This window comes from Prosopis cineraria, unplaced genomic scaffold (genome assembly GCF_029017545.1).
Source record: "Prosopis cineraria cultivar Desert tree isolate PC_DT_omini unplaced genomic scaffold, ASM2901754v1 PC3, whole genome shotgun sequence".
Lineage (NCBI taxonomy): Eukaryota > Viridiplantae > Streptophyta > Magnoliopsida > Fabales > Fabaceae > Prosopis > Prosopis cineraria.
In genome coordinates this window covers 40,382,280-40,407,592 of record NW_026555334.1, presented here as the reverse complement: position 1 = coordinate 40,407,592, position 25,313 = coordinate 40,382,280, and the positions used below count along the sequence as shown (strand labels likewise).

The 25,313-nt window shown below is 31.0% G+C and overlaps 2 protein-coding genes across 2 annotated transcripts; one reads left to right on the top strand and one right to left on the bottom strand.

Moving 5' to 3' along the window:
* Nucleotides 1-1,707: 1,707 nt before the first annotated feature.
* Nucleotides 1,708-3,106, bottom strand: LOC129306699 (uncharacterized). Its single transcript, XM_054947410.1, has one exon. It carries the CDS (start codon nucleotides 2,846-2,848, stop codon nucleotides 1,979-1,981), a length of 870 nt encoding a protein of 289 aa, XP_054803385.1. The 5' UTR covers nucleotides 2,849-3,106; the 3' UTR covers nucleotides 1,708-1,978.
* Nucleotides 3,107-13,796: 10,690 nt separating this feature from the next.
* LOC129306937 (uncharacterized) lies at nucleotides 13,797-15,388 on the top strand. Its single transcript, XM_054947761.1, has one exon. The coding sequence runs from the start codon at nucleotides 13,921-13,923 to the stop codon at nucleotides 15,127-15,129; it is 1,209 nt and encodes a 402-aa protein (XP_054803736.1). The 5' UTR covers nucleotides 13,797-13,920; the 3' UTR covers nucleotides 15,130-15,388.
* The last annotated feature ends 9,925 nt before the right edge of the window (nucleotides 15,389-25,313 follow it).

The window sequence follows — 25,313 nt, the reverse complement described above, 5'->3', positions numbered from 1 at the left end:
AGATGCCTTTTTTGACCTTCACAGTTGTCTCAGGACTTACAGAAGAAGATGGGTCCAAGCTAAGCATGATGAGATTGTGAGTTAAAAAACAAAACAAAACAAATTACAGATTTATTTTACTTTTCAGATCTTTATTAAAAAAATCAATTACCAGACATGAATTCGGTATCTATCGAAGATGATGAGTACTACATCATGCATACCCATTGTTTCTCACTCTTTTATATTGTATTTCCATGGTTTTAGTTTTATATCTTAATTAAATTATTTTTTGATAAGTTGACAATAAAATTATTTAATTTTATATGTCAATTCTTCGAAAGTAAAAAAAAAATATTACATTTTAAATAAAAACAGAACTCAGTATATTTAAATTTAACTTAAACAATTTACACAACAATTTTTATCGCGCAAATCAAATGTCACTTGGTTGATTTCTCACTGATGTGCGTCTGGCGAGACAGTCATTTTTTTCGTTAAAAAAAATATAATAATTTCCTTTCTGTTTTACTTAAATCACATATATTTTTCTTCAATTTTCAAAAAATATATTTTAATTCAATTATTAACAATGTTATGATTCTCTAATTCTATTTATCAGTCACTCTCAGTATATTTTACTGAAATTAAAAAAAAAAATTTTATTAACTTTATCTTAAATTTTAACAAATTTTTACCTTTACCGTTTTTAAATTTCATTACAAATATTTTTATTTAAAATATTTAATAATGACCAAAATGTAAAGAGAATCATTAAGAGTTAATAAGTGCCTTATAAATATAATTAAATTTTTTTCCTCTTTTCCCTATGAATAAAATCAAAGGAGAATTTTTTTAAAAATTTTAAAATATTTAATTTTTTATTTTTTTATTCTCTCTCCCAATTTTAAAAATTTAAATAATTACATAAATATTTAGATAAATAAATTTAAATTGCATGTTAAATTAATAAAATTAAGAAATAAATAAAAATTATATTGAGTAATTTATTATATTAAATCCTATTATTTCATTAAGTTTTCTTAACTGTGCGTTTAAAATATTATTTTAGCCAATTTATGTATTGAAATTTTAGAAAATGTTGTTAAATAAATATATTTATAAAACCAAACAAAAAAAACATAAATAAAAAAGTAAATATATGCATTAAATTTTTTGATAATTTAAATAATTTTTAGATAACATTTATATTTTAAATGTAGGTATATTGGTTTAATAACTTAACAGTCAACTAATAATTAGATAAATTAAAAATAAAATTTTAAAAATAAAAAGGATGTTTGTTTTGTAACTATTTAATATATTAGAAGAGGTTCAAGCATGTTTCAAAAAGATATCTATAATAAAACTTTTTTTAAAAAAATAAAATTAAAAGTTTTCTTATTGCAAAAGACTAAAGCTTAAGATTCTCCTCAACTTTTCATGTCATCAGACATCAAACGTTCATAAATTCTAAATCAGCTATTGCTAGTTAAATTTATCACTACATTCCCACATCTAAACTCTCAATGACAAGAGTTTAATGATATAGAGATGTAAAAGGATGATCCATAATTCAAAAGAAAATCAAAAAAACTTTCACTCTTCCCTTTTATAATCACTGACGAGAACGTAATCGTTCCCGCTCTGAGACTGAAATCATTGGCCATCAATACTTGCGATTTTTCCTCCCCAAAAATTGTACGCCCAGTCCCAGATCCATTAGGAAAAGTAAAATTTACAACTGCTCATTTATTAGAAAACATCACTCCTACTCTTGGTGAAGGGAAAAAAGCACTCACGATTCACGAATCTATTTACAAATTGTTAGTAGAGACTAGAGAGAAAAAGGAAACGCTAAAAACCAAATCACAGTAAAAGCAGAAGTATTCGGGAACAGTCGAGACCGTTATTCGACGTGTCACGTCATCTGTGCCCGGCACAAGCATCGGCGATTCCGAGCACGCAAGCTCGACGCCGTCGCCGAACCGCTTGAAGCCTATTGCCGCACGTGGATCTCAGGCTCACCTACCCCCCACGCGCCGGACCGTCTCCCAGATGCGAACCGCTTCATACCACCTAAACCAGGAGGTTCACTCTCCGTCACGCTGTTTCTCGGGGTCGGCTCGGCGAAAGATGCGTCGATATCGCTAGCAGTGCTATTCCGCGGCAGCGTGGTCCGGTTCTTGCTTGAAGGAGAATCTTCTGGCGGAAGATCGGCTTTCTGGACCTTGTTTTCTTGGCGGCGGGGGCGGAAAATAGCTCTAAAGCTTTCAAAGAACCCTGGTTTCCGGCCTCTGCTTTTGCTTCGCATCAATTTTTCTTTAGCGGTGCCCGACTCAGAGGACCTTTGGCGAATTCTCAACCTACGATTTCGATCCCTCCTTGATCTCACTCTCCCCATACATGAAACCTTTGGCGATGATGGTTCGATCACTGAGGATTCCGATTTTCCCACTGACGCACTCCGTTTGGGGAACAATCTGGTGTTCCCCGGCTTGTGGTTTCGACGATTCTTGGCATCCCCAAAGGAAGGTTTCTGAGGCTTTGGCAGGCCAATAATGGAGGCCTTGGACTTCAAAGAAACCCGCTGAGACCTGGATTTCAAACTGGGGTTCAAATTGGTGGAATTGGAGCTGTTACCCTTGGTGGATTCTTTTCGCTCGTAGACAGCATTACGGTCCCACCAGTCCAATTCTTCGTCCCTGGAGAGCCAGAAGGATTCAGGCGGGGAATCAGGGTTGTTCTTCGGCAGATGCGCTTCCTCTACCTGGTGGCTGTGACCGTCAGCAAGAGTCTCGCAGGCAATTTTGCGATCACCGGACCCGCCGCCGGCACACGCAGAAACCAATGTTTCGACTTGTGGCATTGCAGTTGGTGGACGCAAAAACGGAAGGCCGAGGCCTGCAAGGAAGAAAGTATGAAAGGGGAGAAACGGAGAAAGACAATGGTTTTTGTAGAAGTGGGTAGGAATGGAAGAGCTAAAGAGCACTTGAAAAGTAGGCGGGCGCGAGAGAGCGAGAGAGAGAGAGAATTTAATACATTCATTATTCAGGAGGGAGCGGGAGGGGCGTGTTCAACTTGTTGACTGGTGCTCAGTCTCACCTCACGCTGGTTTTGTTTTCTATGAATGCGAGTAGGCCACTCCCACTTTTCCAGAGAGAGAGAGAGAGAGAGAGAGTAGACTATCTTTGAGGCCCGTCAAAAGAATACGAAAACCATGAAAAAAACGCAGCGTTTTAGAGGGCGTTTTTCCCAACTTGAAGGTTTTTTCGTTTTCCTCCATGGCTGTTTTTTATTTTGACAGCTTCTCTAAGGCTGGTCTCTTCCTAATTAGGTTCTCATCATGCACAGTGTGCCCTTGCTTTCTGATTAACAACCTGCATTTTATATTGGTCAGGCAGCTAGGCTACATAAATACCATAGCTGCTGACCTAAAAGTATGCATATGATGGAAGTTCATTCGTTACGTTATTCCATCATATATAAAATGGTTGTTGAGTTGAGGCTTACATTACATGTATTAGTTTCTTGCCTTTAGTAGGTCGACGTGAGTGCAATAGCTGTTGCAAGATAAAATATTAAACACTCCAATACTGTCTGATACATACTGCTCAAATCATTAAAAGAACTCTGTATGTCAAGATATTATGCATTAATTAATCGCGTTACTTATGTAGCTTGAATTTGTTAACTTTTCCCTCTTCCTAGAATAAGTCCCAATTTCATCAATGATGACATTCATTTAAAAAAAAAAAAAAGAATGTGAGGCGAAGACTATATACGTAGTCTTTGAAAAGTCATTATATGTTCTGGGATGATCTTTTTGTTCTTTTTGACAAGTTGTATTCAGCATCCCTTATAAAACAAGAAGCGAGGTCAGATTATTATTATTATTATTATATCATGCTGCAGAGTAATGAAAAGGAATTTATACGAATCTGATTATATTACAGCCGGCTTTTCGAGCCGACCAATATTGCAATATAAGAAAAAGAATGCTCACGGCTCCTCGACAATAATGTATGCCTCATATTCTCATAATTAATATCTCCGGTTTTATGCTTTCCCCCAATGTTTTAGGTAATTTTGTGAACAAACATTAATGATACACTGACTCAGTTATTCAATGAGGAATTAAATTAAAAATTGCGGGTTTAGGTAGTTAGGAGACACAGAAGACGCAATCAAAGAGGCTAGTAAAGTTAGTTACAACAAACTAATCATATTCGCAGACCAAAACCCGGTGGCAAATGCGGCGATGAATCCAGTTAATTATTAATTGAAGTACTGCGACTGATTTTTTCTGCTCAATCTTTGAAACGTTAATTTTTCCATAAGTTTGCTTGAAGCTTTTACGCGAACAGCGGCTAGAATCCCTGAGCACCCAGTCTAGATAGATAGAGTCCTCTTTTTTTTTTCCCCGGCCAGAAATTACATTAGCACAATCTAGTTAAAGTTTAAATATCATCATGGTGCGCTGATAATTCGTAACGTGAACGTGAAGAGGCGTATTTAGTGAGCTCGTGAGCATTAGAATTAAAAATATTGATTAAACTGGAGTTACTTGATATATTATTTAAATATTCACTCCTGAATACTAATTCAACATGGATCAAATTATATAATGCATGATGCTCGAAGTAGCTATAAAATAATGCGGCGTATTCCTGAGCTAATTGAAAGCAAAACTGTGAAAGCATCTGAATTAGTAGCAGCATGTAGAGATTAGTGGTCAGATGTTTAATCTAATAAACCATCTTAGGATGGCATCAGATAGGGGGGAAATGTCGCAATCCAAGTTTTTGTAGTGTTTATAATTATAAGGTGAAGGAAATTTGGCTTTTGGCCTTTTGGGAGTCGCATCTGTTATGTTATGATTTATAAAGAAGTCCGTAATTTGCAGACATCCCACAAATTCACAAAATAATTTGCGCTGATCAATAGTCAGTCGCGCTCATAACACTTCACGTGCGGAAAAAACAGAATTTTTTTGTTTCCGGGAATAAAAAAGCACGCAATGAGTGAATGAACATTTTCTTTTAATAGTGCAACAAATGAACTTGATCTGAAGTAACTATTGACTGCTAGCTAGCAGAAGAGGGGTGCACACAACTTAGCTACACACACCAGCCTCGTCCATCTCCATTCGTTCATTGCTTTTTTGTTTGTTTTAGGGAAAATGACAATTACAGACCCTATAAGATGATTAATTACAATTATAGATCTTCAATTATTGAAATACCATTTAAGAACCATGGTCCTGCAATTAAAAATAATTTGATTGGACTGAAATGTCCCTAAGATCAATCGAATAAAACAACCCAACCTGATTTGGGAGTTGAAGCTTTATTCCTTTTTTTTTTTTTTCCCATCTCGTTGCCATCTTCTTCCTTCCTTGCCTCTCAATTGCTGTCGAAGGTGACTCACATACTAGGCTCTATAACTCCACTTTTTAATTTGTTTTCAATTTCTCTTCGCAATTTCGCCACTTGTTCCTTCATTTCTTGTGCCGTTTTTTATTTGTGATGTTCCACTTTTTTCAATAGTTGTTCGCATTTAGCCTGCATCATCTGCATAAATTATGGATTAAAAATTAGTGGTTTTTTTTTTTTTTACTTTCTAGATCTTGCTGCCCCTACTTGCATTTTATTACATGAATAGTTAAATTTGATTGTGACGCTTTCTTTTATAGTTTGTTAAACTAAATTCAATAGTTATATTATGTATTATTCATAGTGATGGTCTATATGAATACTTATGTTAGATGCATTTTTCGTGCTTATATTATGGATTTTCAATAGTGATGTTTTGTATTTTTAGTGTATATATATTTTTCAGTACTTGGATCATATATAGATTATTATTACGTAGTGGCCTTTTAGTTGATTCAATAAAGTTGATTCAGAAGTTTTGACGTTCATTTCAAAAGCCAAACAAAGAGAAAGTAGTAAAAAAGTGAAGGCACAAAATTTAGGCTTTTTGTTTTTTGACATTTTCTTGCTTCTGTTTGTAAAGTGTTTTTGCTACGTTTAAAAGGATGATTAATGTCATTGATATTTACTAAGTTGTCAATCTCAAAAGCTGTGTACATATTCATTTTGTTTATGCACAAAATGATATAATTCTAATCTTGTTACCACTTTGTTTTTTAGTTGTAATGAAGTTAGAATATAAAGTATGTAACTAAATGTTACTTCAGGGTGTAAAATAATACACTACTCTTGAAAATTACGACTTACGTTAGGAGATTTTATTAGTAAATGTATTATTGCTTTTAAAAGAAAACTTTGTACTGTACAAAACTTAAAATATTATAATGAGAGGATTTCACAAAACCAAGCAAGTTTTCATGATTTCAAAAGTAATTCTACCATTATTTTCGTCCCATGCTAGGGGATTTTAATAGTAATACATTTTTTTATAATTAAAAAACTATGTTCTAATTAAACTTAGGTTATGTTTGTTTACTAAAATAAAATAAAATAGAATAGATTAAAAAATAAAGATAAAAATGAACTAAATCATTCTTTTTCCCATATTGAGCATAATAAAACTCATTAATATATATTAAAAATGTAGGAATCATCACACCCTTCAAAAATTATATAAATTATAATTCCTAACCTCGTAAATTAAATTATCTCACCCCTTTATGAATATACTCATATATCCTTTTTGATTACCGTATTTTTACAATTATTTTTTAATCTAATCCATTCCATTTTATTTTAGTAAGCAAACGTAATCTTAGAGTTAAGCAATCTAAAATGACCCTTTTTCTAAATGGGTTTTCAAAATTTCACAAACGATCCTGTCACGATTTCCAACCAATGTTAGGAGATTTCAAAAGCCATATACTTAATAATTTACACAACTTTTAATATTAAACACTTTGTAAATATCAATTACATTAGCCATATTTCCGAATGTAACAAAAACACTTAAGAAAAAACTAGAAAATTTCACCAAACAAAGAAAAGCCTATAATGTTTCTAGCGAAAAAAAGAATCCTATAATATGTGCTTAAACATCGCTATTAAAAGCCCGTAACATAAGGACTAAAAATACATCTAACATAAGTATTGAAATATCGAACATCACTATGAATAATACATAACACAACTATTGAATTTAGTTTTACAAACTATTAAAGAAAGCATAATCATCAAATTTAGCTATTCATGTAATAAAAATGCAAGTAGGGGCAACAAGATCTAGAAAGTAAATAAATCCACTAATTTTTAATCCACAATTTGTACAGATCATGTAGGCTAAATGTGAACAAAAATTAAAAAAAATAGAGTTGGTAATTTAAACTTGATAGGCCAACCCAAACCCATGCTGACAAAATTTAGGATCGAGCCCAAAAGAAATAATATTTTTTAAAATAAGCCCAATTGAGGTCAAGCTTAACTTGAATATCCAAATAAAAATAATTTTTTTTAAAATATATATATAATATAATAAATATTAATTAATTTTTTAAATTTTATATCATTTTATACTAAAATACCACATATTTGAGTGCATTACTATAATTTTTTTTCAAAAAAAAAGAGTAAAAATATTTATATTTTCATATTTTTATTATTTTTAATTAATAAAATATCTTAAAATAATATTTAAAATATATTTTAATTCTTATTTTTATATTTTAAGGCCCAATTATTTTTTTTAAAAAGTTTAGACTCCTATAAATCATTTGAGTATACAAAAAATATATTTTATATTTTTCATAAAATAAGATAGTAATTTTAAAGTAAAAATTGAATTAAAAATAAATTTAAAAATAAAATTTGAACATGTATGAATTCTTGACTTTATTACTAGATAAACATAATAAATAGAATAATATTTTTAAATAATTATTTAGCTTTCGCCTATGCTAGAGTTGGTCAAAAAATTAAAAATAAATTAAAGTAAATATCCCTTGTTTGGAGGGGTTAAACAATATAAAAATTTCAAAAATAATTATAAAAAATAATATTTTACTCATAATTAAATAATTTTATTTTATATAATATAATGATGACTATTTTTCTCATATTTTTAAAAATTAAAGTACAGTTTACTCAAAAGTTATTAAAAATTTTAAACTAATCAAGATAATAATTTTAAGTTAGCGATCTAAATGTAATTAAATTAAGATCAACTTAATCATAATTGAAATAATATAATTTAATTAAAATATTTATATACGACCATAATAAGAGCAATAGCTACACAATTAAGATATTAATTTATAAGTAAATAAAAGATTTATAAATAAATTATACATAATACAATAAAACTTAACAAAATTTTTGAGTACAAAGTTAATAAGTTATTATTTTTTTATTTTTTTAAAATTAAAATAATATTTTATGCTTAATATAATTATTTAACAATTAAAAACTGGTTCACAAAATAAAGAAAAATATTTTTAAAAAGTTTTGAATATTTGGGTTAGTCCCAATAAGCCGGAAGGTATTAAAGTCATATTTGGTTATATGAACTTTTTAAATAGGGTAAGATATTTTAAGTTTGATTTAAATAAGTTTGGTTCACTCAAATTATCAACTCTAAAAAAAAATGAAACAACACAAATAAAAAGATGGAAGAAGAAATGAAGGAACAAGTGGCGAAATTGGGAAGAGAAATTGAAAACAAATTAAGAAGTGGAGTTAGAGAGAATTTCAAGCATTTAAGTCACCTTTGAGAGCAGTGGAGAGGCAGGAAGGAAGAAAATGATAAAAGGACGGGAAAATTTAGGGATAATGCTTCAATGCCCAGATCAAGTTGTTTTATTCAATGGATCTTAGGGCATTTCAGTCCAATCAAATTATTTTTAATTACAAATAGGTAGAATTAGTAATTCATGTGGCCCAAGTTTATTTGAATTGAGTTCAATTTGAATCGAGCTTATTTTAATCAAATTTAAAGTATCCTATCATCTTAAAAAACTCATATAATCAAGTCAAATTTTAATTTTTTTTAATCAAGTTGGGTGGCCCATTGAATTTGGTCAAAGTTACAAACTCTATATATGCATAAAGTCAGAAATTTCATTAATCGATCTTATTAAGTCATGCTCAATATTTCAATAATTGGAGGTCTACAGTTGTAATCAATCATCCTTAGGGTCTGTAATTGTCATTTTCCCTTATTTTTATTGCCGCCTGATAACAGAACCCTTCTTTTACATGGCCATGCAAGTCAAGATTGTGGGCCCCCCATTGGATTCACTTCTAGGCCAACACACTACTATTCCCCAGGATCTCTCAGTCTCTCGCAAAAGTGAGCTCGACGAGATAACTGAAACAGAATTGGGCTCCAAACTTCTTATAGTATCTGAGCCCGTCCTTGTGCATGATAGATCATCAGTTCATCCATAAGTTCATCTCAAGATTGCAAAACAAAGTGGCTGATAAACTTGCAAACGAGGCGCTGAATGTCTCTTGTTCTTCTTCTTCATCTTCTTTGATAATGTTCCTTTCTTTCTAAAGGAGTTAGTGCTTCATGATTGCATGACATTTCAATCCCCACTTTCTGTCTAGTTAATTAATACATTGGGCTTCCCCCCCCAAACCAAAAAAAAGTTTATATTAAATTAGGAGCATATAAATATAAATCACTATACATTAATACCTAGATCCTTATAGTTTTTCAATTTTGGATGAGGCTCCTCTAGTTTATTTTATTTTAATCAAACCTTTATAGCTTGAATGTTAAAATTATTAATTAATGATTAACTTTCTTAAAATAAAAATATTTTTTAAATTTATAAGAACTTTGATTTAATACTGTTGGCCAAAAAGAAAAAAAATGATTTAATGCAATGTTTACGTTTCTATTAACCTTTTATTAAAATTATACTTGAATAAAAATTATTTAGAGGACATGACCTAATTATATAAATTTTGAATTATAAAAATTATGTAAGTAATTCTAAGTTTTGATATAAATATAAAAGTTCTTCATTACATTTCTTGGAAAAAAAATTTTGAAACAGGGATTAACATATTTAATTGATTAAACTATAAGAATATAATTAAAATAAAATAAATCTTAGGGACATAATTCAAAACTAATAAAAATTACGAGGACCTGCAAATTAACTTTTATATTTGATATTTGATTGACCCAAAAGAAATCATTTTAGCCTCTCTTTTTTCCATTTGTATCTCAAATTAGGCTTGAAGGAGGGAAAAAATCAAGTGCAAAATAATCTGCCAAGGCGGTATTTTCATTGAGGCGTTTGCCACCTTGCCCCGCCCCTGAAGCTGCAAGAAGAAATTTGAAGAGTGTGGCGACAAGTCGGGAAATACAAAAAAGTCACGTGCTCCTAAAAAAATGAATAAACCTAAATTTAGTGTTTTAATTTTTAAAAACCAGATCAGATTGTAAATAAGAAAGGCAAACATTTCACAATTCTTATAGTCCAACCAATTGAGATGATTAAAGGAATGACGTAATAATTAAATAAAAGTAAGAGTACATACCTACATAACAATATAAATATGAAATTGTTAAAAAATGTGTAGAAAATAATTAGCTCTTGCCATATGAGCTTTTTTTTTAAAAAAAAACACTAATTGAGGATTTGCAATTTTCGGTTCAAGTTTATCTTGCTCAATGTTGTTATTTAATTTTAAAATTTAATTTAAAAAAATAGATCAATCCAACCCTATTTGATTCTTAATCTAAAAACAGTTCTTGATTCCCTACCTTATTTAACCAAATTCAATCAATCAATCCTATAAATAATTTTTTACTTCTCATATAGCTTTTAAAACACCACCTAAATTATGGAGTTGGATTCTTTCTATTGTCCCTCCCATGAGGGATAATGGATCTTGGCCATTCAAATTTAATTTGAATGATTCAAATTTAAAATATTTATTTTGCTATATTTATTAAAAATTATAAAAAAAAATTAATAAACATGTTTCATTACTAATTTGAGATTTCCATATTTAATATGGGTGGTCTAAATTAAACATTAAAATTTTTTAAAGTCTAAATATAGTATTAATTTTGTTAAAAAATAACCAGATAGATTAAACTCCACTCCTTTTGATAAAAAATATAAGAAATAAAATCATCTTAAGAACTCTTTTCATTATGAAACTTTTCCCTTTTTCCATTTTCAATGATGAAATAACCATTCAACGTTTAGAGAAACCAGTTCTCTTTGAATTTATTTTCAAACTAGTGATTAAAAAGTTAATCATATTCTCATTAAAGAAAAACAAATTAATTTCTTACAAGGAGAAATTTCCTTCAAAAATACTCAAGTAGCCAAACCAAAAGTCCAATCGAAGATCCAAAATCTTTTAACTGATATTAAACAATCTATATGTTTTGATATCCCTTATGCTTTTTAGGAGAGAAAGAAACATTTGGTCAATCTATCTTATGAAAAAGATTTCTATTAAACCAAAATTTCAACAAAAGCTAGACTAATTCAAATGAATCAAGAGCTTCTTGAATTTTTTCAAAAAGAAATTCAAGAACTCCTCACTAAAAAATTAATCAGAAAGAGTCATAGTTCTTGGTCCTATGTTGCCTTCTATATTAATAAAAATGTAGAAATAGAGAAAGGATCTCCAAGATTAGTAATTAACTACGAGCCTCTCAATTAGGCACTCCAATGTATTAGGTATCCTATTCCTAACAAAAAAAATCTTTTTAGCTACCTTTATTTGGCAACAATCTTTTTCAAGTTTGAAATGAAATATAAAATTTGACAAATTCAAATTGATGAATAATGATAGATATAAAACTACATTCTCAGTTTCCTTTGGCCAGTATGAATGGAATGTCATGTCATTTGATTTGAAAAATGCCCCCTTTGAATTTCAAAGAATCATAAATGAAATTTTTAACCCACACACTAAATTCATCAGTGTTTACATTGATAATGTTTTAATTTACTCTCAATCAATTGATTAACATTTCAAACATATCCACATATTTGTCAATAGTATCAAAAGAAGTAGCCTTGCTGTTTTAAAGACAAAAATAAGTCTTTTTCAAACCAAAATAAGATTCTTAGGTCACCATATTCATTAGGGAATGATTACTGCCATCATTGAATGATTCAATTTACTAATAAATTATCAAATTAAATCACTAGTAAAACTTGACTCTAGAGGGTTTTAGGATGTTTAAATTATGTAAGAGATCTTCTTCCATAGTTAAACAAGCTTGTTAAACCTATCCACGATTGCCTTAAGAAAAGTCCACCAGCATGAACAAATACCCACACTCGTATTATTAGAAAGATCAAATCACAAGTTAAAGCCTGTGCTTAGCTCTGCCTGACCCACATGCATTAAAAGTAGTGGAAAGCAATGCCTCTGCTATAGGATATGGGAGAATCCTCAAATAGAGATTTAATGAGAAAGAAAGCATTATTGCTTTCACGTAAAAGCATTTAAATCCAACCCAGCAAAATAATTCAATTATTAAAAAAGAAATTTTAACCATCGTTTTATGTATCACAAAATTTCAAAGTGGCTTAATAAACCAAAAGTTTTTGGTCAAAGTTGATTGCAAATCGATCAAAGGTGTTTTGCAAAATATGTTAAAACTCTTGTATCAAAATAAATTTTTGCTAGATGGCAAGCTTATTAAGTGTATTTGACTTTGAAATTGAATATATTTGAGACTTTACAAACTTTCTTTTAGATTATTTCATTAGAGAATTCTTGCAGGAAGTAAAAATATGCTTTAGAAGAAAGGAAAAGAAAAAATGGAGAAGACTAATTTAGCAATACTCTTGTTAACAACGTCATTGACTTAAAATTGAAATGAGTCATTGACTAAACCATTAACCAAGAAAGTAGGGTCACCTGTCTTGAAAACCCCCAAGCAAAAAATACTAACCTCTTATAAATTAATCCCTAAACCAACCTTTTCTAAATTTACTGTCCAAACAATAAGCCCACAATCTTATACCTTCTCAATTGAAAACTATCTAAGCCTTAGTATCTTAATGATTAACCCATTGGACCCAAACAAATATGGGCAAACATTACTGAGGAAAAAGATTTATATTTGATAACCCTTTTCCAACTTATTGAAACCCTAAAAAATAAACAGGTCACTGTTTTCAATTCAAAAAATAAACAAGTGGTTGAGTTTCCTTAACCAAGTCAAAGAATTAAAACTAGTTATATCCCACGATTTGATAAAGCCACAAACATTGCCCAAATTGAATTTGAATTTTTCTCAAAAATCCAAACCATGTAGCCTCACAAATCTTTCCTCCAAGGTTCCACTCTAAGTCCACAATCTTGAATAAAACCTAACAATTTTATTAACTTATCTTAATCGACACTGAGTCCATAACCTCAAGACACAATCCTGGAGAAAATGATAGGATAAAAGACCCTTTACATTATAAATTTAAAAGGTTCTTACCCCTTAAAAAATTAAATATTAAAGTTGCACCAATAATATTAAACTTAACATGTTTGGATTGGTAATTAAATTTAATAAAAAAATTTTAATTTTTATAAATTGACTATCTAGATATATTTTAAATAATGTAAATTTAATATTTAAAATATAAAAATTATAATATTAAATTTATAATATTTATATTAAATCTTGATTTTTTATATTGTTGACAATAATTAATAAAATTTTTTATTTTTTATTTATAAAAAATAAAAAATAAAATTTAAATATTTAACTTGGACGATCTAGTTAATAATGGGTGGGAGGGGAGATACCGGGTCGCTAAATTGTACGGGCTTTCCAAGTTCCAACAAAATCCCGTCATTACATGTACAAACTACAAAGTGGATTCGAATTTTCGGACCGTTGGGGTCAGTTGCGGACAAGTAACGGTCGGATTGCAGGAAAAACTTCCAGACCCGTTGCCGTCACTCCTTCAAAATTCCCTGGCCTTCTAGCAAGCAAGAGGATTAGACATCGTCCCACTCACTGATGGGTTGTGTTTCCTCAAAACTCCTGAGGAAAGACCTCAGGCAAGAAGTCTTCATCAACGCCAATGGTGGCGACTACGTTAATCATGTGGTTTCTCTTACATCATCCACCTATGGAGCGCTCAAGTTGGACAGCGAGCAACCCGGAGCGGAGTGCGTTGCAGATTCTAAGAGGCTTGAGAAGTCGCCTCCTCGCGAAGACCCAGAGGTTATTAATGCCTGGGAACTCATGGAAGATCTTGAAGATGGTGTTCCCGTTTCAAATCAAGCTAAGAAAAGCCCAAAACCAAGTCCTTTCCTTCGCGGCTTTATTGGTTCTGATACGAGAAGTCCGTTCAAGTTATTGAATCAATTTGGGTCTCCCAAAACGGTGAAGAAATTTGGAGGCAAGGAGAACAAAGTTCAAGGCGGTGTGGTCAGAGGCGGCATGAGACGCTTGGATTATAGCCCTAAAGGGATTCTGAAATCAAGTAATTTTTCTCCCAAGCCAAGCAAGCCGGTCCTTAATCCGAATTTTTCATTGAAGGGGTCTCCTATTTGTGCTTCAAGGAACAGTTTTGGTAGTGATTCTGGGCATTCGTCTCGAAAGAGGAGTCCCACTCCACTGTTTGATCCGGAGCTTCTTGCAACATATGAGAAAGAACTCTCTGAAGAGGAAGAACAAATCAAGAGAATGGTCTGGGCAACACCCAAAGGCCGGAGGTCCAGAAAGTCTCAGGACACGGAACCTGTTCTTCAGGCATTCGAGAAAATGTGCCCTCCAGGAGGAGAAAACTCTGTAGTAATCTACACGACGACGTTGCGAGGTATTAGAAAGACGTTCGAAGACTGCAATAAAGTTCGATTAATCCTCGAGTCCCATGACATTCGCATCTTCGAGCGCGATATATCTATGGATGCAGGATTAAAGGAGGAATTACGGCAGCTTATGGGAACGAAAGGAGTGAAAGTCCCGACGGTCTTCGTGAAGGGAAGATTAATAGGAGGAGTTGATGAAGTGGTGAAGTTAGAAGAAGAAGAGAAATTGGGTATTCTGTTTGAGGGAATTCCAAGGGCAAGAGTTGGGTGTGAAGGGTGTGGTGATGTGAGGTTTGTGATGTGTTCAAAATGCAATGGAAGTTGCAAGGTCCTGGATAAAGAGCACCAGAAGACAGTGAAATGTGGCCAGTGCAATGAGAATGGGTTAATTCAATGCCCTATCTGTTGTTGATGTAAAAGTGGATATCCTGGGTAACAAAGTTTGACATTTTGTGTTGTTGTTTACTACCTTTCAATCTTTAGGAAGATCCAGACAAAGAATGGCGTTCGGTTTGTAGCAATTCTTCAGAGTTATGTGTTAAACTAGGGTAGGGTTCTAAAGCGTGTTTTAGGCCCCCAAGTTGTTTGTTGATTCTTTCTCTGGTTTGGCTTGTCTTTTGGGACACTGGGTGTTCCTTTTCTAATCTAATTCAAAATTTACACGTACAAAACTTTGGAGTATATCTACTAATTTTTAACAAATTGAAATTGAAATATGTCAAATTAGCCGACAGGTTCTGGAAACCGATGGTTCTGTCAAAGCTGATGATGGCAGGAGCTTGATTGGAGGAATTGTTAGATATGAAAAGGGGGAATGGATAAGAGGCTTTTGTCAAAAAATTGATCAATCACCACCTGCCATTACAGAGATTAAAGCTTTAATCACTGGTCTAGAACTTTGCTGGAATCGTGGAGTTTAAAATGTCGAGGTGCTAACTGATTGCATTCAAGCCATTAATGTGATCACCATGGACGACATGGAGCAACATCCTTCCAGGAAAGTCATTTAGAGACTATTTGGTTTTCCTCCATTTCATATTTAAAAGGTAAAATTTTATTTTTAAAAAATTAAAAGTTATTTGGGTATAATATTTTACAGAAAAGCACATCTTGAAATTACATTCAAACAAAGTGAATTTCTAAAATATAACTATTTGAACCTTTTAAAAAGTGGATTTAAAAAGTAAGATATTATTTGACCATACTACTCTAAGTTTAATCTCTTATTCTTTTATTTAAAAAATAGTTAATTCATTAAAAATATAATTGTTATTTTAATAATAATAATTAGGTATGAATTTTTTTAGTATTATAAATTGAGTAATTAATCATGTTAATTTTTAGCATTAATGTATAATAAAAATTAAAAATATTTATTACATCTTTTAAAATTATAAATTAAAAAATATAAATAACTAGAAATCAAATTTTTAGCATTATAGATCAAATTTAAAATCTTTCTTCTATTTTTTAAATATTTTAAATATATTACATTTGTATAATAAAAATTATAAATCATTATAAATCAATGTTCTTTTTGGTAATTGTACATTCAAAAGCAGATTTCACTATCACAAATCAAACAACTTTTAATGTATCAAACTGATTTTTGAAAAAAAAAATCCAAACACAAATTTCATTACAATAACTAACTTTCACTAAACTGACTTTCACCTAATGGACTTTTATCAAATGAACTTTTGACAAACTGAAAACCAAACGTGCACTTAATCTGTTAGGAGAAGTGTCAATAGACCTTGGAAGGTCCAATTTATTTATTCATTTATTTTTTGCAAAGAGGGTACATGTGCTGATGCTTTAGCTAATTTAGCCTTTTCCTCTCAGGCTATTTTAAATACATTTGATTATCCACCATCTTGCATCAGAAGAGTGGTTGATGATGATAGGAACTCTAATTTGATTAGGTTTATGATGTAATTTCTTTGGCATTTTAATTTGATCCCATTTCTTTTTTTTTTTCAAAAAAAGAAAGCAGACAGGTTGCTTTGGACAATGTACTTGTTTTGGTTTTTCATATGGGTGCAAGCAGCAGCACCTCTCTCCAGCAAGGATCTATATATTTCAAAACCTCAATAGGTCAGTTGAGGCGGGAGCCTCTTAGGGTATGTTTGTTGATGGCACCATGACCTTATTCTGTGTCCTCTTTCACTTATTTTATTGACATTCATTGGCTTTATTGTCTTCGTCCTGGATGTAGCCTAATATAATTTGTTTGTTAACACTGATGATAGTTTCATGATGTTTTCTTGTTCATTTTGTTTTGATTGAAAGAACAGCCATATAATGGTGAAAACTTTTGTGCCTATAGAAGCGATGCTAACCGTGTGTGCCGTTGGTTGTAGGAGTAGTTATGCATGTCAATTAATCTCTGATCGTGTTCTCTTCTTTTGCTTCTGACTTTCTTAGATGAATTGATTGGAATGTGCTACTGTTAGATTTGTTTGACCTCTACAGATAAGTTGATACGTGTCTCCTGCCCAGAAGCATAAATTGCCAATTTTTTGAGGGATTATTCAGGTCACCAAATGACTCAATAATTATTTCGGGTACCCATTAAGCAAGTAAAGTGCACAAGGAAGATAAAATAAAAGGATTTATGTCAATGTAAAATTCAAGAAATAAAATAGTAAAGATTATTTAGTTTTTAGAAGAATAATAAATCAAACACTATACTACGATCCCCGTTGAATGAAGTAGAGTCTTGAAGAAGAATCAGGTCATGAATGGCTAACATCTCTCAGAGCTTTCCACAAGCCAACTCTTCAAGTGTAGAGCATACCTCAGAAATCAAATGAGGAGCATGGCATATGCCTTTTTGTCATGCAGTCTCTTAATCGAACAGTAAATGTATTGAAAAGGTGAAGTAGAGAAGCCCTTCCCCAGTGCTTACATATGCTTCCCATAAATGGGAATCACACCGTAAGTGAAAACCGCAGGACAACAGAACATTTTTTTAATTGCCAGAATAAGAGCATGCTTTGAATTTCAGCCTATAATAGCGAGAAGTTATCCTCTCACTGAATTGTACTTTTCATTATACAGGAAAGGAATAACTTCAAATGAAGTTTATGTATACTGCATTACATTAACTGGTGGTCAGTTGCTACATTAAATAACTGGATAAGAAACCAGTGTAGATCAAATAAGGAAAGTATTAACATTTAATCCCTACTAGTGTAGGGTTCACACACTGGCATAGATGGTATGTATAATATATGTAAAGAAGCTTACCCAGGTGAAGGCAAACATAGCTCCTCATCCATGCCTTGTGTTTATTAGCTCGTTGTCTTTTGTCCTAGAATTTACAGCATTGTGAACGAGGGATTGTAGGCTTACTGGAACCGTTATTAATTGTTTCTAGACTTTGATGCTGCAGCCAATGTCTCCTTATTCTGATCCTGCTGTTGAATAAAAATTGCTAAATCCAGTGAGTTGGGAACTGTGTCTTGATTTGTTTTTCCCACACTCTTTAGAATGTTAAGTTGGGGGCTGTATAATCCTTGTCACGAAGCTTCTACTTCAATAGTCTTTTGCATTATTTATTCCATCAAAATACATCTTAACACTTGATGGAAACGCTATTAATTAGGCAATCAATAAAATAGTCTCTGTTTCCTTTACAAACGTGTTCATGCATTCTCTGCTATTGTTTATGATCACTAAAAGGAAAGTCTGAAGGATCACCAATGTATAAATATGCATGAAGAATGCCTTAACATTGACAAAGGATGCAGGTAAGGGGAAAACAAGTAGGATACTTCTCCTCTCCTTTTTTCGTTACTTGACCCTTTTTCCTCTTGTTAAATTTTTTCAGGTACCATGTATGCCTACATTAAAACTTAAATTAGAGTTACATGTTGATGATATTTCTATATAAAGTATAGTTTCTACTAGTAAGTTATATACCAGCATACATTGAGTCATAGCTAAAGTATTATTCTTGAACCGTCTTTGCTTCTTTTCCACATCAATGCCAATCTACAATGTTGTTAGAAAATTCAGTCAGTTCAGACATCAAATAACCTTCGACAAGAAAAACAATAATCACATAAGGAGGGGGAGAAGTCATAAAATTAAGAGAATATGCACATATGTATATCACATAGAATACATATCGGATAATCCATCGTCACTCCACAAGCTATCAATGATGAAGTGTGTGAGATATTAAAATGCAACGGTAGGAGGCTCCAATCATCAGAATATTGCCAGTCTACCTATTCAAATATGCTACCAAAAGCCATGATTAATAACAAGACAAGTTGAGGAATAATTCAAATAAGAAAAAAAAGAACATTCCCAAGCAGACAACAATATGAGGAACTTACCTCAGGCTTTCCAATTTTCATAACTGTTCTTCCTAAACTCTAAGGATTTTGGATCAACCTAACAATTTGTCTAGACTAATAATAAATAATATGTTTAGATACTTGGCATCTCTCACAATATAGTATTTATGTAAAATCTCCCTCACTATTACCCGATTAATCTAAATCTTAAATAATTAAGAGATTATCTCAAAGTAAGAATGACAAATTATACAACATGATCCTAAGGTTTCAATATTTAAAATACTCCCATACACTTTCAATATATTCAAATCAAAGTTTTAAATGTATGTAGAAGCCTGTGAATTGAAAAAAAAATCAAAACATTTACATATAACTCAAACAGTGAACTATACAGAAAAACAGCACATGCACTCATGCATGTCTCTGTACCATTCATCGCGACACAGTGTATAAGTTTGATAGCACTTTACTATCAAATTGATAGCACAAGAGATGAAATTTCCACGCATCCCATTTTTTCATTCGACATCCGATTGAAGTAATCTTGGTGTCTACAAAGAGTTTTTTTTTTAACTCTAGTTAATGGTATAAGTTTCACAATCAAATTATTTTTTTTATAAAAAGTTGGACACCCATTATTAGTTTCATTCCTTTTTTACATTAACTTACATCTAGGGTGCCTAAATTCTAACAAATGTGTCAAAAGCCTATACCAACTCTTAGACCATGCACTATAGACCATTTAAAACTCGTGCAACACACCACAGTCAACCAAATATACATACATAATAAATTCAGCCATCAACCCCTCGATTTTCAAAAAAACATAAAGGGGAGATAATTTTGCATAAATCATCAATATTCATTCAAACCAAAGCATAATCTTTCCTACTTGTACTAGTATTTTAATTCTATACAAGTTTTACAACCATATCTCACTAATTTAAGGTACAAAATACATATGATTTTCACAACGATAATGCAAGTAGTTCAAAATAATAGTATGAGTTTTAATTGACAAATTGACAACATTTAAATACACATAATCAAGATAAGGAGGCCTACAAATACGATTTACACTAAAATCCTAAACCTCATAATGTTTTTCCTGTTCTTAATCTGATGAGCTAAGCCTTGAAAATATTGAAGGACAAGAGGTGAATACAATCACTCAATAATCAAGATCAACATAGCCTATATAGTTGCAGATCAATTAAAAATGGATGCAAATGGTAATAAAGTCATATAACACGCACATATAGCAAATATAGCCTCGACCACAACAATAACAATTATGTGATCGGGCATACAATCATAGGATTTATCACAATTATGCACATCTTGGGGTTGCAAAAATAACAACAATGCTCCCCTAAAACACGTTGGACCACAATAATAACAACCATGTAGCCGAAACTAAATGCATGATCAATGCCAATCTTATACCCTTTTGTTACCTCCGATATGAAACTGATGGCTATTAATAGCTACGCTCGTAATTCAAACTAACCCGGCCTTTTATTTGTGAGGAGTTATTAGGTCAGGGTTAACTTACTCACTTGTGTACCGCAATTTTTCCCAATATTAACAATTATGGGGTGTCGTACCATTAATCTAGCCTCCTCATGAATCGTTGGAGCCTAATTAGGTTCAAGTCTTTCAAAGAACAAGTGAAATAGTCTCAAATCAACCATGGGACAATGACTACCTCTCGATTCCAACAGTTTGTGCAAAGGCAAGCTTTCAATTTCAACGGCAAGTTATAAATCCCATGTCAATTTACCAATCTACTCTTCTCTTTAGGTGAACTCTCGTCAATAATCATGCTATGCACATAATAAGTTATATGCCATTTAATACACATTAATCCTATCATATCATATTTATTAAATTCTCTTTCTCCACTATACTCCATATACCATTAAACACATAGTTTCATACTCTCAATCATCATCATTATTCACACATGTATAAACATGCACATTGTTTTCAACAATTCCACACAATTTCAAGCCATGCCAAATTTGCATCAATGGATATTCAAAATGCCAAACTTGTATCAAACCAATAAATTCAATAAATAATTAATTAATATTCAACTATACAAACTAGATTTTCTTCAGTTACCTCAACCTTTGAGAGTCAAAAGTTTATCCCTTGAAATACCAACTTCTAAAACTTCTTCTCAAACTTGAACGGTGCCAATTGAGTTAATCTACAATCATTTCACAAGGATAACATCATTACTCTATTTTTGGGCAAATTTTCAATGTTATAACTTTATATACTCCCTTTCATCAAAGCCATAAACTCACTCCTAATTATACCTAATGGGTTTACTAGGTTTCAATAACCCACATTGTCATTAATGATCCATTAAATACTCTCAACAACCTTATTTATTGCTATTTTTGGGTATTAATGGTCCTCAACAATCATCAACCCATAGAACTATAAATGTGAGGTTTAAACACTCAAAATTACTCCCATTATTCATGTCTTAGCCATTAGGTTTGGACTTATAGATCATATGGATAAAAAATCATTCTCCTAACTCAAACACTAACTTTAATCTTCATAAAAATGTAAGAAAAGGGAAGAGGAAAGTATAATGTACTTACCTTGGGTGTTGGAAAGTTTCAAAATATCTCTAATGGTCCCTAAGTTCATGCCCTAGTAGAGCAAATCTTGTGCCTTTCGTCTTCCCTTTCTCCTCAGTAGCTTTCAGTTCCTGTTATTAGTATCGAGCTACTTTGTTTAGTGCCGGCTAGATTTCAGCAAATTAGTATGAGCATTTTGAAGCTATTTCATTTGGTTTTGGGGATTATAAAGTTAAAGGAAGGCATTTTCAAACAGACATGCACTGATTTAATCAAAATTTTGGCTATGCATCGTGGCGCACGCAGTCTCCCATCGTGGCGCATAGTATAAAGAGGCCTAATTCATGTTGGTTGCTTTTATGTGCCATGGTGGACACTCCTCGTGCCACGACATGTGGCATAAAAAACCTTTCTTCAATTCTTTATCACCTTTTGATGCTCGAATGACTCGACTTCACTTTGGACCCGCATTTAGGGTTGAAATCATAATCAATTACAAAAATTAGATTTCCTTGGCCACACACCACATTAATTCACTTAATTACTCTCATTAAACTTAATTAATTAGGTTTAGATTTTAAGGATATTCCAATCTACACATTGCATGATCAAAAGCAGTGTATGTAGAAAAGAAATTATAAAACTTCTAGACTAAACTTTGGCGGTATTTCCACATGTACAAATATCCATTAAGCTTAAAGAAATACGTCTACTAAGTAAAACACATCAAGCAAGGTCATGTGAATAGGCTATGGTTACATGGTTGATTTCAGTTCAAAGGGGCTCACATAACAGTTACCATAAAAATTCAGCTCTGTGCCGAAGAAAAGTTTATAGGTGGTGCAAAACTGGTTATCTACTTAAATTGAAGAAGGCAATAGTCAATAGATAAAATATATTTAGTAAGAAAAGTTTCCGGGTAGCATTTAGCTATAATAAAAAGAGCTCGCCACCATAGTACCAAGTACCAACCAGCATAAGGAAAAAAAAAAGTAAAAAAGAGCATCAAATACTAAATGGACACTGTGCATTACATATATCCTAGTAAGTAACTTCGTGAATCAAAGATATAGGTATACACAAGTCTACAGATATGTACTATGGCATATTAAGAAGGTAAATGCAATGCACTATTACATAGTAGGCCTGCCTTGAAAGATTAAAAAGATCGATGAAATAATCTTGCTTGGATGTTTTCTTTGCTAGCTTGCTTGCATTCATTAGAAAAAGAGGATATGCTACTCGTAACTGGAGGGTGATGCTCTCACATTGTAATTCACCAAAGGATGGGCACACAAGTGAAAAGGAAAAGTTACCTAAACTTTAGTGGATTTCATCTTGTCTTATTTGATACTCCCTCCATTTTTATTTATAAAAAAAATTATTACTTTTAACTTATTTTTTTATATAAGCAAAATTATATTTTTTTAATAAGCATTTATTACAAACTTTTTAAATTATACCTCCTAATTTTATGATTCATAATTATAAGAAACAATTAATGAAGGTTTGAATAACATAATTAATGAAGGGTATTGTAGTCTTATTTTTTTTACTTTTAGACACAATTAATATAATTAACTGATATTTTTAAATTGTGTGATATAGTTTTTTTCTCTTACAAATAAAAATGGAGGGAGCATATTGAAAGAGTATTTAGGGCAAGTGAAAATGGAAATGGAAGAAAGGTCAAGGTGATTATTTAAAAGTATGTTAGATATGTACATGTATTTAATGTGTACATTTATACCATGGAAATTCCAAAACTTCCTTTAAAAAAAAAACAAAAAAAAACAAATTCGTCTTTCTTTTCATCGCAATGTGCCGCTAACTATCCCCAAAATTGACCATTGACCACCACTATAGCCACAGTTTATCAAGGCATTGATAAAATTCAACGACACAATTGAAATTGAAACAACCACTCAATTAAGTACATCAATGTAAAATAACAAAATTAAAGAATATAACAAATATTCTAGCACCCTCACAATATTTAAACTTATGTATTGATAATTGAGATGTTGGAGCAAATAAAGTATTTTATTTCCTAATACTATGACTCAACTAACTATTTTTTAGCCACGCTTAAGCTCCATCTTTGATCCTTGACAATAGAAGTGATGCAATTGAAGATTTGACAGAGGAAGAATATTACTAAAGAACATCCAATGATTGCCATGACAAAACTCTTGGTGTGTTTTTTATTTTTAATTTGCTAAAAGTTCATTTACTAAAAGTTCACTTAATAAAAGTTAATTAAGAAAAAGTCAATTGTAATGAAATTTATGGTTGGAGACATTTTTTTAAAAGTAAATTTGATAAAATGAAAATTATTTGAATTAATGTTGATTTATATTTTTAAAATGTGTTTTGAATATACATACAATGACAAAAAAGGATATTAATTTAATAATTTATAATTTTTTTATATAAATATAATATATTAGAAATGATTAAAAAATGTGAAAAAAATTAAATTAACACAAAATTTAATATAAAATAATAAGAATAAAAATATAAAATTTGATATGTTGAAAAATTATATAATAAATAATTTGACATACATTAATATTGAAAAATAACATGACTCAAAAAATATATGATTTTTTTTATTCAAAAAATTTAACCAGACAAATCTTTATTAGTTGATAAACACTTTCAATAACATAAAATTTAATATATTAAATAATACAAGTATAAAACACAAATTTGATTTATGGGACAAAAATTTTATACATAGTTGGATATACATTAATATTAAAATTAATATGATTAATTATTCAATGTATAATGCTAATAACTTAATATTTAATTATTATTATTTAATCATTATTATATTCTTAATGAATTAGAAATATTTTTTATATAAAAGAATAATAGATTATACTTAGGATATCATAATTAAATTATACCTTACTTTTCAAATTCACTTTTTAAAAGTTTCATCTTGCATTTATTAAATTACTTTCAGTAACATTTTCAAAACATTTTTAGGATATATTTTTATCCTAAAAGTGAGATAATACTTCTCAAATATTAAAAGTGGGTTATCCAAATGCACTCTTGGTCTTGCAATAGAAATAATTTCCACCAAATTTTTGTTATTCCCTAGTGCATGAGAGAAGACAAGGCTTCAATTCACGGCAAGTCCCTTTGTTGATGAGAAGCATTTTTTTTTTTATAATTTTTCGCATTTCTTTATAATGATGGATTTTATCTAGGCCAGGGGAATTTACATTGTTCATGATTGTGATTGACATGGCTTTTAATAAATTTCATGCTATGTGCAGATATTTAGGTAAATCAACAATCTCCTGGATGTGGGGCATTTTCATTTGTTTTATAACTTATTATGTAAGTCAGTAGTTAATTATTATGATAATAAGATTATTCTTTTCTCTCTCAATCTTTTTATTATTTTGCTGGTAGTGTGAGTCTCATTCTCATACACTAAAGACAACTTTGTCACTCTCTCTGTTTTTTTTTTTTTTTGGCCTGAACAACTTTGTCTCGTACATTTGAAAGTCAAAGAATGAAATATACTTGCCACTCATGAAATGTAAGAGTTTTTCGTCGAACTTCACATTATAATTAGAATATATATATATATATATATATATATAATATAATATCCGCCCTAGTTCGCACGTGCTACCGTCACTTCTCTCGCCTCTTAATAC